General features: G+C 38.2%; 1 protein-coding gene across 1 annotated transcript in view; it reads left to right on the plus strand.

The window, feature by feature from the left end:
* The first annotated feature begins 10,145 nt into the window (after positions 1–10,145).
* Positions 10,146–14,710, plus strand: part of LOC128661234 (uncharacterized) — an 87,705-nt gene continuing 83,140 nt past the window's right edge. The window contains exon 1 of the mRNA XM_053715514.1: positions 10,146–10,169. Within this exon, the coding sequence (XP_053571489.1) occupies positions 10,146–10,169 (24 nt within the window). The remainder of the gene's footprint in view (positions 10,170–14,710) is intronic.

Here is a 14,710-nt window from a genome sequence, read left to right on the forward strand (position 1 = left end):
GGATGCTTATCTTCACATTCCGATTCATCCAGACCACTATCGTTTTCTGAGATTCTCTTTTCTACACAAGCATTACCAATTTGTCACTCTTCCTTTGGCCTAGAAACAGCTCCGCAAATCTTTTCAAAGGTTCTCGGTGCCCTTCTGTCTGTAATCAGAGAGCATGGTATTGTGGTGATTCCTTATTTGGACGATATCTTGGTACTAGCTCAATCTTTTCATTTAGCTGAATCTCACACTAAACAAATAGTGTGGTTTCTTCAAGAACATGGTTGGAGGATCAATTTCCAAAATAATTTCTTGATTGCTCCGACAAGGTTCACCTTTTTAGGTTTCCAGATAGATTTAGTGTTCATGACTCTTTCTCTGACAGACAAGAGATGAATGAAGTTAGTTTTAGTTTGTCTAAAACTTCAGTCTCTATCATTCCCTTCAGTGGCTATGTGCATGGAAGTTTTAGGTCTCATGACTGCAGCATCGGACATGATCCCCTTTGCTCATTTTCATATGAGGCCTCTACAGCTTTGCATGTTGCACCAATGGTGCAGGAATTATACTCAGATATCACAACTGATATACTTAAATCCCAACACTTATCTCTATCTATCTGACTTGGTGGTTAGACGATCACCTTATTGTTCAAGGGGCATCTTTTGTTCATCCTACCTGGACTGTGATCACAAAAGATGCAAGTCTTACATGTTGGGGAGCTGTCTAGGGGTCTCTGACAGCACAAGGGGTTTGGAAACCTCAAGAGGCGAGGTTACCAATCAATATTTTAGAACTCAGTGCTATTTTCAGGGCTCTTCAGGCGTGGCCTCTATTGAAGAGAGAACTTTACATTCATTTTCAAACGGACAATATCACAACAGTGGCATATGTCAATCATCAAGGAGGGGCTAGCAGTCCTTCAGCAATAAAGGAAGTATCTTGGATACTTTCTTGGGTGGAATCCAACTCTTGTCTTATATCTGCGATTCATATCCAAGGTGTAGACAATTGGGAAGTGGATAATCACAGCCATCAGACTTTACATCCGGGGGAATGGACTCTCCATCCAGATGTGTTTTTTCATCTTGTACAGATGTGGGGTCTTCCAGAAATAGATCTGATGGCCTCTCGTCTAAACAAGAAGCTTCCCAGATACCTTTCCAGGTCCGGGGATCCTCAGGCAGAGATGGTGGATGCCTTAGCAGTTCTTTGGTTTTACCAACCTGCTTATATTTTTCCGCCTCTGGTTCTTCTTCCAACGGTGATCTCCAAGATCATAATGGAACAATCCCATGTGTTTCTGATAGAACCAGCATGGCCTCACAGGTTTTTGTATGTGGATCTTGTCCGGGTGTCTAGTTGCCAGCCTTGGCCACTTCATTTAAGGCCAGACCTTCTGTCTCAAGGGCCGTTTTCCCATCAGAATCTCAAATCTCTACATTTGAAGGCATGGAAATTGAACACTTAGTACTTAGTCATAGAGGTTTCTCTGTCTCAGTGATTAGCACTATGATACAGGCTCGTAAGTCTGTTTCAAGGAAAAGTTATCATTGGGTTTCGAAAACCTATATTTCATGGTGTTCCACTCATAATTATTCTTGGCATTCTTTCAGAATTCCTATGATTTTACAGTTTATTCAGGATGGTTTGGATAAGGGTTTGTCTGCAAATACTTTGAAAGGACAAATGTCTGCTCTTTCTGTCTCATTTCATAGAAAGATTGCTAAACTTCCTTATATTCACTGTTTTGTTCAGGCTTTGATTCATATCAAACCTGCTATTAAATCTATTTCTCCTCCTTGTAGTTTCAATTTGGTTTTGAAGATTTTACAGGCTTCTCCTTTTGAGCCTATGCATTCTCTGGATATTAAATTACTTTCTTGTAAAGTGTTATTTCTTTTGGCTATTTTATCTGCTAGAAGAGTTTCTGAATTGTCTCTTGTGAGTCTCCTTATCTGATTTTCCATTAAGATAAAGCTGTTTTGCGGACTTCATTTAAATTTTTGCCTAAAGTTGTGAATTCTAACAACATAAATAGGGAAATGTTTTTGTTCCTTCCTTGTGGCCTTATCCTAAGAATACTCTTGAAAGGTCTTTACATTCTTTGGATGTGTTAAGAGCTTTGAAATATTATGTTGAGGCTACTAAATATTTCAGAAAGACTTCTATTCTATTTGTTATTTTTTCTGGCTCCAGGAAAGGGCAGAAAGCCTCTGCCATTTCTTTGGCATCTTGGTTGAAACTTTTGATTCACAAAGCGTATTTGGAGGTAGGGCAGTCTCCCCCTCAGAGAATTACAGCTCATTCTACTAGATCAGTTGCCACTTCTTGGACTTTTAAGAATGAAGCTTCAGTTGATCAAATTTGCAAAGCAGCAACTTGGTCATCTTTGCATACCTTTACTAAATTTTACCATTTTGATGTGTTTGCTTCTTCGGAAGCAGCCTTTGGTAGAAAGGTTCATCAGGCAGTTGTCTCAGTTTGATTCTAGTGCCTTTTTGATTTGAGTTTTTTTTATTTTTTAAAGAAAACTTTAATTATTTTTTTGGATTAAATTTCTCAGCAAATTTAGCTGTTATTTTATCCCTCTCTACTGACTCGTGGACTTCCATATCTTAAGTATTATATCCCATACATCACTAGCTCATGGACTCTTGCCACTTACATGAAAGAGAAAACATAATTTATGTAAGAACTTACCTGATAAATTCATTTCTTTCATACTTTCATAGTGGCAAAAGTCCATGAGATCCACCCTATTTTTTTGTGGCTATGATTTTTTGTATAAAGCACTTTATTTTTTCCAGTGACTCTTTTTGTATACTTTTTACTCCTTTTTTTACACCTCACTTCTTGGCTACACATTAAACTAAAGTATAAGTGAGGTGGGAGGTGTATGTATAGGCATTTTGAGGTTTGGGAAACTTTGCCCCTTCCTGGTAGGAATGTATATTCCATCGGTCACTATCTCCTGGACTCTTGCCACTATGAAAGAAATGAATTAGTAGGTAAGTTTTTTTGTTTTTGTTTTTACATAAATTATGAGAGTGAGTGAGTGTGAGAGAGAGTGAGTGTGTGAGAGAGAGAGTGAGTGTGTGAGAGAGAGAGAGTGAGTATGTGAGAGAGAGAGAGAGAGTGAGAGAGAGAATGAGAGAGAACGTGTTTGTTTTAAAAGAATCTGTTAAATATTTTTAACAGAGCTGTAAGTAAACAAAACATCAAATGTGGTTCATCATTTATAAAAGGATTCCTAAAAGCTCAATTCAATGGCAAATCTTGTATATGAGCAATAATCCATTTATAACCAATCATCAATTAAATATAAAAAAAAAATAATTAAATGTTTTCTCTTTTCTACAGGTATCACTTTATGGAACCTGGAAGAACTTAAAAAAGACATTGCTAGATCATCTCAAGATAGCACGTCCTTTGAGATTCTAGCATCAGATACAATCTCTGATAAGTCTTCTACAATGAATATCACAGCTTCAATAAAAGCCAGTTTTTTGGGAGGTCTGATACAGGTTGGAGGAGCTGCTACATATATGAATGACAACAAGATGTCTAAAAACCAAGCCAGAGTCACTCTTAAACATTCAAGAACCACAAAGTTTGAACAACTGAGTATGAGTCACTTAGGATCCCAGAACATAATCTATCATGAAGTGTTTGATAAAGGAACAGCCACCCATGTGGTCACTGGTATTTTATATGGGGCTGATGCCTTCTTTATATTTGATCAAGAGGTGTCAACACCAGAAGACACTGAGGACATCCAAGACAATCTTTATATTATGATAAAGAAAATACCAACCATAAAAATGAAAGGAAATGGTTCCCTGTCAATGAATGATAAAGAAAAGGAAATGTGTAAAAAAATTAACTGCACATTTCATGGGGATGTCGCTCTTGATTTTAATCCAGTGAATTATGAAGAAGCTGTTAAAATCTATGTCAGTCTTTCAAATGCTTTAGGGCCAAATGGGGAGAAGGCAGTGCCAGTGAAGGTCTTGTTGTATCCTCTAAAGAAGCTGGACAACAGAGCAGCTCAGTTGGTTCAAGAGATTAATGTGGACCTTGTTTATAGGGCAGAACATATCATTCAGCACCTGGAAGACATAAACATGCAGTGTAATGATCTGATAAAACACCAAGCTGCTGTGACCTTTCCTGGGCTGAAGAAGAAAATTATTATGTTTAGAAAGCAGAGCTCTCAACTTAAACTCAATTTCCAAAAGCAACTTGTAAAGACATTGCCCTCTATTCGTGGTGGAGAATCCAATGAATTGGAGCTAGTGGATATTTTAACTAATATAGAACAGTCACCATTAGGCTCTTTTCATGTTGACTTGTTTCTGAGCACAAAACATCAAGAAATGGATTTTGTTAAATCCTATCTCAATGCTCTGTCAAATTTTAAAATATTACCTACAGACATGGAACTAAACAATACATTAAGGGACCCAAATTATGAAAATGTTGTATGTTTTAATTTTTCCTTGATCAATGAAAATGACCAATACTTACAAGATGTTAGTAAATGGTTAGATAATCAGTATCAAGGAGATTTCTATAAGCATGAGAAACCAGCCATACCATGGTTCAAGAACAGAAATGTTATAAAGATGTCCAGGCAATATTTAAAGGCATTTCAAACATTTGCTCAAACCAATGAATCCCATAGTGATACCTGCTACTTTATTTCCTGTGCTTCAGATCCAACATATCCAGAAGTTTCCATTCATCTCTATGAATGTGGGGAACTGGTAAACGCCAGGTTTGAGCCTCTATCAGAGCCAAAGCTTCCAGTAGAAGCCAATAAAATGTGTAATGATATGGAACTGCTCCTCAAACAAAGGGACCTAGGAAAGCAATTTGAAGGTTACAATGTGGAAGATAATCTTACTGAATCAAACAACTCGTTATCTCTAAATATCCAGAAGAAACACAAGAAGATTAAGGTAAATGAGCCAAAAACCAGCACATGTTATATATACATCCAGGTACTCTATAGTGTGTAAGAATATTCCCAAGTCCATCTTAAACACTTTAGATTTCATCTGAACCAAAATCCTTAAAGGGACATTAAACACTTTGAGATGGTAATATAAAATGATAAATCGTATTTTTAAAATAAACTCTATAATATACTTTCATTATTTATTTTGTCCCCTTTTCCTGTATTTCCATTCTGAAATTGAGAACTTTAAGTTCCTGTTAGAAATGGAAATGCAGAACACACTAGTGACCTATTTATAACTGTTCCTAATTGGCCCAGCAGAAAAGGTAACCTAAGTTCCAACATGGCAGCTCCCATTGTTTTATAGACACTAAAACTATACACTTATTTTGTCAATATTTAAGCAGCGAATGAAAGTTTAAAAAAATGCATCTACATGTTATTCTCAGACTAATCTTTTCTTGGAATGCATCATTTTATCCAGCATTTATTTAGTGTTCAATGTCCCTTTAAAGGTGTCTTGGAAGGAGTCTGTCATCATGGGAGATGCTGTTTGTTATATAATCTCAGCAGTGTGGTCCAGATAACATGTAGGGTGAAATATGAATATTAATAAATAACAATAAAATTGTCAAATAATCAATATTCAAGTTCTGACAGGTGAAATATTATGAACACAGAGAATATATTTGTTAAAAAAATGAGGATTCAGTTATAATGAAAAATGTACATATGTATTAAAACATTAACAATATATCAATAAGCTATATCGTATTCAGTTATACACAAGCACACTAAAAATTGCAAATAGATCACAAATGTTTACTATGTGTATTTACTACCAAGCCAATTATCTGATACACTGTAGAATAACATGAGATTACACTTGAAACAAGTTTTTTTTAACCCAATGAATATAAATCTAATAGTTCAATTCAAAACAATACAAATAAACCAGCAATCCCTTATTACCGCACAATCTCTTATTAACGCACAATCCCTTATTAACGCGCAATCTCTTATTACCGCACAATCCCTTATTACCGCACAATCTCTTATTACAGCACAATCCCTTATTACCGCACAATCCCTTATTACCGCACAATCTCTTATTACCGCACAATCCCTTATTAACGCGCAATCTCTTATTACCGCACAATCCCTTATTAACGCGCAATCTCTTATTACCGCACAATCCCTTATTACCGCACAATCTCTTATTACCGCACAATCCCTTATTACCGCACAATCCCTTATTAACGCGCAATCTCTTATTACCGCACAATCCCTTATTAACGCGCAATCTCTTATTACCGCACAATCCCTTATTACCGCACAATCCCTTATTAACGCGCAATCTCTTATTACCGCACAATCCCTTATTAACGCGCAATCTCTTATTACCGCACAATCCCTTATTAACGCGCAATCTCTTATTACCGCACAATCCCTTATTACCGCACAATCTCTTATTAACGCGCAATCTCTTATTACCGCACAATCCCTTATTAACGCGCAATCTCTTATTACCGCACAATCCCTTATTAACGCGCAATCTCTTATTACCGCACAATCCCTTATTACCGCACAATCTCTTATTACCGCACAATCCCTTATTACCGCACAATCCCTTATTACCGCACAATCTCTTATTACAGCACAATCCCTTATTACCGCACAATCTCTTATTACCGCACAATCTCTTATTACCGCACAATCCCTTATTACCGCACAATCTCTTATTACCGCACAATCCCTTATTACCGCACAATCCCTTATTAACGCACAATCTCTTATTACCGCACAATCTCTTATTACCGCACAATCCCTTATTAACGCGCAATCTCTTATTACCGCACAATCCCTTATTACCGCACAATCTCTTATTACCGCACAATCCCTTATTAACGCGCAATCTCTTATTACCGCACAATCCCTTATTACCGCACAATCTCTTATTACCGCACAATCCCTTATTAACGCGCAATCTCTTATTACCGCACAATCCCTTATTACCGCACAATCTCTTATTACCGCACAATCCCTTATTAACGCGCAATCTCTTATTACCGCACAATCCCTTATTACCGCACAATCTCTTATTACCGCACAATCCCTTATTAACGCGCAATCTCTTATTACCGCACAATCCCTTATTACCGCACAATCTCTTATTACCGCACAATCTCTTATTACCGCACAATCCCTTATTACCGCACAATCCCTTATTACCGCACAATCTCTTATTACAGCACAATCCATTATTACCGCACAATCCCTTATTAACGCACAATCTCTTATTACCGCACAATCCCTTATTACCGCACAATCCCTTATTAACGCACAATCCCTTATTAATGCACAATTTCTTGTTACCGCACAATCCCTTATTACCGCACAATCTCTTATTACCGCACAATCTCTTATTACCGCACAATCCCTTATTACCGCACAATCTCTTATTACCGCACAATCCCTTATTACCGCACAATCCCTTATTAACGCACAATCTCTTATTACCGCACAATCCCTTATTAACGCACAATCCCTTATTACCGCACAATCCCTTATTACCGCACAATCTCTTATTACCGCACAATCTCTTATTACCGCACAATCCCTTATTACCGCACAATCTCTTATTACCGCACAATCCCTTATTACCGCACAATCCCTTATTACCGCACAATCTCTTATTACCGCACAATCCCTTATTACCGCACAATCTCTTATTACCGCACAATCCCTTATTACCGCACAATCCCTTATTACCGCACAATCTCTTATTACCGCACAATCTCTTATTACAGCACAATCCCTTATTACCGCACAATCTCTTATTACCGCACAATCTCTTATTACCGCACAATCCCTTATTACCGCACAATCTTTTATTACCGCACAATCCCTTATAACCGCACAATCCCTTATTACCGCACAATCTCTTATTACCGCACAATCCCTTATTACCGCACAATCCCTTATTACCGCACAATCTCTTATTACCGCACAATCCCTTATTACCGCACAATCTCTTATTACCGCACAATCCCTTATTACCGCACAATCCCTTATTACCGCACAATCCCTTATTACCGCAAAATCCTTTATTACCGCACAATCTCTTATTACCGCATAATCCCTTATTACCACACAATCCCTTATTACCGCACAATCTCTTATTACCGCACAATCCCATATTACTACACATACTTGTCATTGATTGATTTAGTGTAATGTAGTTTTACTCTTGCAGTATCAGTAACACCATGGTATTGCGGCGACCAACAACCATTTTTACTCACCGCATACACACTCTTACTCTCACATGCCCACTTTAACTTTAAAAATTAACCCTTATAGCTAAGCGGCAGTATAAGTTAAAGGGACAGTCAACACCAGAATTTGTGTTGTTTTAAAAGAAAGATAATCCCTTTATTACCCATTCCCCAGTTTTGCATAACCAACACTGTTATATTAATATACTTTTTACCTCTGTGATTACCTTGTATTTAAGTCTCTGCAGCCTGCCCCCTTATATCAGTTCATTTGACAGACTTGCATTTTAGCCAATCAGTGCTCACTCCTAGGTCACTTCACGTGCATGAGCTCAATGTTATCTATATGAAACACATGAACTAATGCCCTCTAGTGGTCAAAATGCTTTTAAATTAGAGGCAAGATTTTGCTTTCAACTAAGAATACCAAGAGAACAAAGCAAAGTTGGTGATAAAAGTAAATTGGGAAGTTGTTTAAAATGAAATGCCCTTTTTTTAATCATGAAAGGTTTTTTTGGACTTGACTGTCTCTTTAAAGTTATATTGTACTAATTTTTTGTTCAGTTGTTTAATGAGTCTGTTCTGAAGCTGTACTCAGTTATACTTTTTTAAAACATTTTGTTCCAGCAGCAGCCATATGTTTTTAATAAAAAAAATGCAGAGAGGGGCGTAGCCAGCTAGTGTGCTGAATGGTTATGTCTGATAATAGCTCCTGCCACAGTTTAGCTTAAAGTTGATAAAACCTACCCTAATTGCATAAAAAAATACCCAAAATCGAACCTTTACAATTGGGAGAGCATCTGGGTTGCCGCTGGTGGGCCTGTGTAAGCAGAGTTTGGCTGCAATCGGCTGATATTGTGGCCTCCTCAACATTGGGCCTCAGCATTTCTTTGCCATGGAAGAGTCACTATATCTAAAGGTGCAAACCTTATTTACTAACTTTGACCGACAAATGAATATCCGATTCGATCGACTCATGGAAATTGCAGGGGCTCAGGGCACAGAAGAGGATAAAGCAGAGTCCAATATGGCCGGGAAGATGAAGGGCATTTTGCAGCATGTTGTCACGCAAGTGAATACATGTTACGCTCCCCTGAAATTGGTTATAAACAGTGCTGGGCACTTAAGTCAGGGGAGATACGTGCTGAGACACAAAAAAGCATGAGTCTTGCGCTGTTGTGTAAACCTACCTGCCTAGGGGCTGAGCCTCCCCGCTTACTACCTATGCTGCGACCAGATGCGGGACCATTCACGGCTGAGCCTCGGCCTGCCACGCTGGTTCCTGGGCTGAGCGTGGATCAGGCTGCTTCTTCTCAGAGGGAGCAGCTACAAAACTACACTGTGCAGGAACACGAAATGAGAGCTGACAGAGAGCCAGCTTTTCTGCAGGATGACGAAGCTACACTTTCCGAGAATGGAGACCATATAAATGCGACATCAAATAGATACTCCCTACTTATGGATGGAAACATACTACAATGCCTTGGAACTGGTATGGGACACTGTATTTCCTATGTGGGAGCTATACCCCCCCAGGACTGTCTGCCTTCGTACACAGGCGAAAGTAGATCGCAAGACAGCTTACAAGAGTCTGGAGCCCTATACGGAACTGCAAGTTCAGATTCCCTAAATCAGTCCGGATGTATCAGCAGAGTCCTACTGCACCAGCTCTTGGGTATCGGATAGATGGAACGATAATTCTGTCATGCTGGCCTGAGTTGGAGAGGCCTCTTCGCCTTGGATCTGGTAATGGTGCTACTTTATGCAGGACAGTATGATAAGATCCACAAGTTGGAGATCTAAAAGTGTATTGGAGCTATTTTTTATGTTTATTTTTTAGCTGCCTTCCCAGCAACAGGATGTTTATATGCAAGTTATAAATGAGACACAATTGTGCTCAAATGTCTATATCTATCATGCCTTACTGTGTGGCTGTGCAGGTTACCATATTTCTTTTTTTTTTTTTTTTTAGCTAGTGGTCATATCCCTTTTCTGGGATTTCACCGCTTTTCATTTATGTGCAGTGGGCCTCCTCTGTCTGCGACCGGGATGGGGAGAAGTGGCATATCGCCTTCCAGATGATAGCGACACCTATTCACTCTGGTCCCTTTCTCAACTTAACTTAAGTAGATAATGTCTACATACGCTTTATATATCTCTACACAGAAAACCTATTATATCAAAATGGTGCCTTCCTACAGGATAGAGGCAATTTTTTCGCGAGGATGAGTGGTTATTTGGCAATTTAGCATACAACTTTTAGTGTCCTATATTATGTCTCATGGTCACTAAAAGTTCGAGGGATTCCTGCACAGTGCTACATAGTCGAGGTGCTACTCTCACTCCTATGGTGCAGTTATATATTGGGATGTTCCACTGCCTTAGCTAATTGGGATGGTACTGTATTATAATCCCCCCATGAGTCTAACTTACCGCCCCCCTCATATTTTGATTTATTGTGGTTAGGGGTGATTCTAACTCTCTGCAAGCATAGGCAGAGTTAAGCAGTCTCTACCCAATTCTCAGTTCATATTTTAGTTATGAAATAACACTGTGTTGAGACGGACTCCAATCCTGTTTAATTATAGCTGAACCATACTTTTGTAATGTTAATGTATCACTGGTTTGTATTGGTTCTGTTTTATTGTTACTTTCAACTGTCACTTGGTCCTCATGTGAATTTGCAATTAGCCTGCGGGCCTCACTGGACATTTCCTGGACCTTACAGATGTGAACGTAAATTTAAGATAGAACTTTATTATAAAATAGGAAGTTATGTCATGTTACATGTTAGTTTATGACACAAAGTCTCTCGTTGAATATATTGTTTGTATGTGCCGTTATGATATGGGATGACGCTTATGTTGTGTAACTTCCTTTCAGGGGACACCCATGACTTGTATATGTTCATATATTTCTGTGTCATTGTGGTATTCATTCGTCCCGGTTTGTAACTACCTCCTAAATAAAGAATATTTAAAAAAAAAAATGCAGAGAAATAATCTCTGTGTTTGTAGTTAGTAAAGTTTTTGAGGGTCTTTAATAAGTCAGTAGTAGTGCTTCTACTCTTTACAAAAAGTTCTCCACTGCTCACTCTCTACATTTATTTTTTATGATTTAATACAGAGTTCTAAGTCTGCCAAATATTAATATTTCCATCTTGAGTGACAACTAAATACATGTAGCACAGTTCTACTGTGACAAAAGCACTGGACATGTTTGTCCATAGCCACCTCCTTTTCCTCCACAGATCTAAGCAGCTCTGCAATAAGTTAAAAACACCCTTTCACTTCCTTTCCCCTAAAAATGCTGCTTGGCTAGAAAACACCCCAGACTTCCACTGACAGCCTGAGAGAAAGTTTTAGCCTAATCTCCTACTCCTTCCTGGTTTCTATCATTGGATAGATAATGCCTGTTTGCATCAGAAAACAGAATACACCAACTGAAATTTTTAAAATAAAATAAAATATTTAATTTTCTTTTTTCATTTTTGGCAAAACAAAGAAAATAATGAAAATGCTATGTTTTCTTTGATTCTTCCAAAAAACATTAGATAGATATAGAGATAGATAGATGATAGATATAAATATATAGATAGTTTTAATTACCATCTATTTTATTTTTCGATCTCTTTATTAAGATACAAACAGAAAATACAGGAAATATGTACATAAAATATATTTAAAAAAAAACATTTCAAGAACAAAATATATTCTTCAGACAGAAGTCAGTATTTAGTGTGGCCTCCCTTGGCACTAAACACATCTTGAACTCTATTGGGGAGACTGCCCTGAAGTTTTCTGAAGTAATCTTCTGATATACTATACCAGGCTTCTTTCAGCACTTTCCAGAGTTCCTTTTTAGATTTAGGTTGTCTTTTTTTATTTATTTTTCTATCCCGGTGATCCCATACTGCCTGTAAAATATTCAGGTCTGGACTCTGTGGACGCCAGACCATGACTGTCAGTGTTTCATCAGCTGTTTTTCTCTCCAAATATGATTTCATTGCCTTATCAGTGTGCTTGGGATCGTTATCATGCTGAAAAATAAAACCATTCTTAATCAGGTGCTTTCCAGATGGAATGGCATGATACATTAAAACCTGTCTATACTTTTCAGCATTCATGATCCCATCAATTTGTACAATATCGCCAACACGACTGGCAGAAATGCAGCCCCAAATCAGGACAGACCCTCCACCATGTTTCACTGAAGGCCACAAGCACTCATTCTTCCATCTTCCATAACTCTTCTTCTAACATATTGTTGCCATTTGGACCCAAAAATTTCAAACTTGGATTTGTCACTCCATTATACTCTTTTTCACTGATCTTCATTCCATTCTTTGTGTACTTTAGCATATCTTAGCCTTTTCACCCTGTTCCCCTTCTGAAAAAAAGGTTTCTTGGCTGCTACCCTTCCACAAAGACCATTCCTGGTCAAGCGTCTTCAGACTGTAGGAGGATCAACTTGGCATGCCAATGAAGCTACCAGGTTCTTGCTGGACTTCTCTCAAAGAAGAAACTCTTGATAAACTTCTCATCAGATTTTGAATTTTTTCTTGGTCTTCCAGTCCTTATTTTGTCCTTGATTTGGAACAAAATTGGGATACAATCTAAAACATGTTAGAGCTGCCGCACCCAGATAAACACTATACTCCCCAAATTATAGTGTAAGAAAGTATTTGAAAAAAGCAAACAGTGGCGTTATAGGACTAAAAACAAATATACATATCTTTTTAGCCCCTTGAAGATTACAATTGAAAGAAATAAAAATTATTAAGAATATACAATTATAGAACTATAAAATAACAACTATCAAGGACTTTCAAGGGTTAAATTGATGAGAGTACAAAAGGAAGGACCCTAACAGTGTCAGGTATCTTGGGAAAGGCATCCCGTCGAAACGCGTAGATCACCTGACTGAACCATACCTGGATTGAATGTGTGCACACACTATCAGCCATCCGTAAAGAAACAGACCAGTTGTAAGAGCGATAACGCCTCAAATGGAAATCAGTAAGTTCTGACCGACTGTTTGAAACACATTGTCTCCCAAAACTCAGAGAAAATACAGACTTTTCCACTTAGCTGCTTCAACTGCCCTCTAACTTACTACAGGTAGCCTTCTGGAAAACAGCTTCATTATATTTTACCTACCAAGTTGTTTTATTGTATGTGTTTGTATATTTAGTGATAATTCCTTTTGTTTTGTTTTATTTTAAATGTATATACTACCATGACTTTGTAATTACAGGCTATGCTAGTCATAATTTGCATATCTCTAGCTCATTGCATATTTTATCAACTTTATGTCTGCCATTATGTTAAGTTAGTTTAAGCAGCTCTTGCCCATTTATCTGTCTATTTGTTTAATTGTCTTATTTCACCCCTGGTATACCTCAGTCTTATCTCTGTAATATTTTGTTGATGTTTTTTTTTTTTTTTTCGTTTCTGCATGATTGACCCTCAGCTTAAATGTATCCTCCCACTCCTTTAACACACTCTTGCTGGACCATCATTAACCTAATATATATCTCTCCCCTTCAGCTTGATTTGAAACACATTCTCTCCCAAAACTCAGAGAAAATACACAGACTTTTCCACTCAGCTGCTTCAATTGCCCTCTAACTTAACACAGGTAGCCTTCTGGAAAACAGCTTCCCTCCCACCCTACCCCTCACCCCACCCACCCCAAGCTCATTTCCTCATTTATAGATAGTCTCCCACACAACTTTCACTCTCCTGAAATGACAGGTGCAAACAATGATCAGCACATCCTTCCATTCCCTTAACCCTATAGAATACACAGTACTTTTGTTATATTATGTTTCATATACCTTTTGTTCCCTTGTGAAATTGTTACAGTAATTCTGTGTCTTATGTTTTTAACTGGTTCCCAATTCTGTAAAAATGCTCAATATATTCGTATTCCTTTTTGCTACCCTTTGTCTCTATAACAAAGTACACTATTCAATTACTACTTCTCCCTCTCCACCTGCACTGTTCATTAGCCCATCTCTCTTAAACTCACCTTACTTTTCTACTCATGAACTTTACCTATTCCTAAACACTCTCTCTCCCCCCTGCAGCTCATCTCAAAAGCAGTCTCACTACTGCAAATCTGTATCTCATCTCATGTCACTCTACCTCTTGCTTCTACTTACTGCTGGTGACATCTCCCCTAATCCTGGTCCCCAACCACTGACAAGCCGTGCACATCCATGTGTGCCATCCCATAGACTCAGAAAACAAAACTCTGCACACCTTACTCATATTCCTCTTGCATCTAAAGCCACTACCCCTTTCACTTGTGCATTCCGGAACTCTCGCTCTGTTTGCAACAAGCTCACTTCTATACATGACCTCTTCATCTCCCACTCCCTCAACCTTCTGGCCCTAACAGAAACCTGGCTCTCTCCCCTAGACACAGCATCCACTGCTGCTCTGTCACATGGGGGTCTCCACTTCAGCCACACTCC

This window comes from Bombina bombina, chromosome 5, assembly GCF_027579735.1.
Source record: "Bombina bombina isolate aBomBom1 chromosome 5, aBomBom1.pri, whole genome shotgun sequence".
Classification (NCBI taxonomy): Eukaryota; Metazoa; Chordata; class Amphibia; order Anura; family Bombinatoridae; genus Bombina; species Bombina bombina.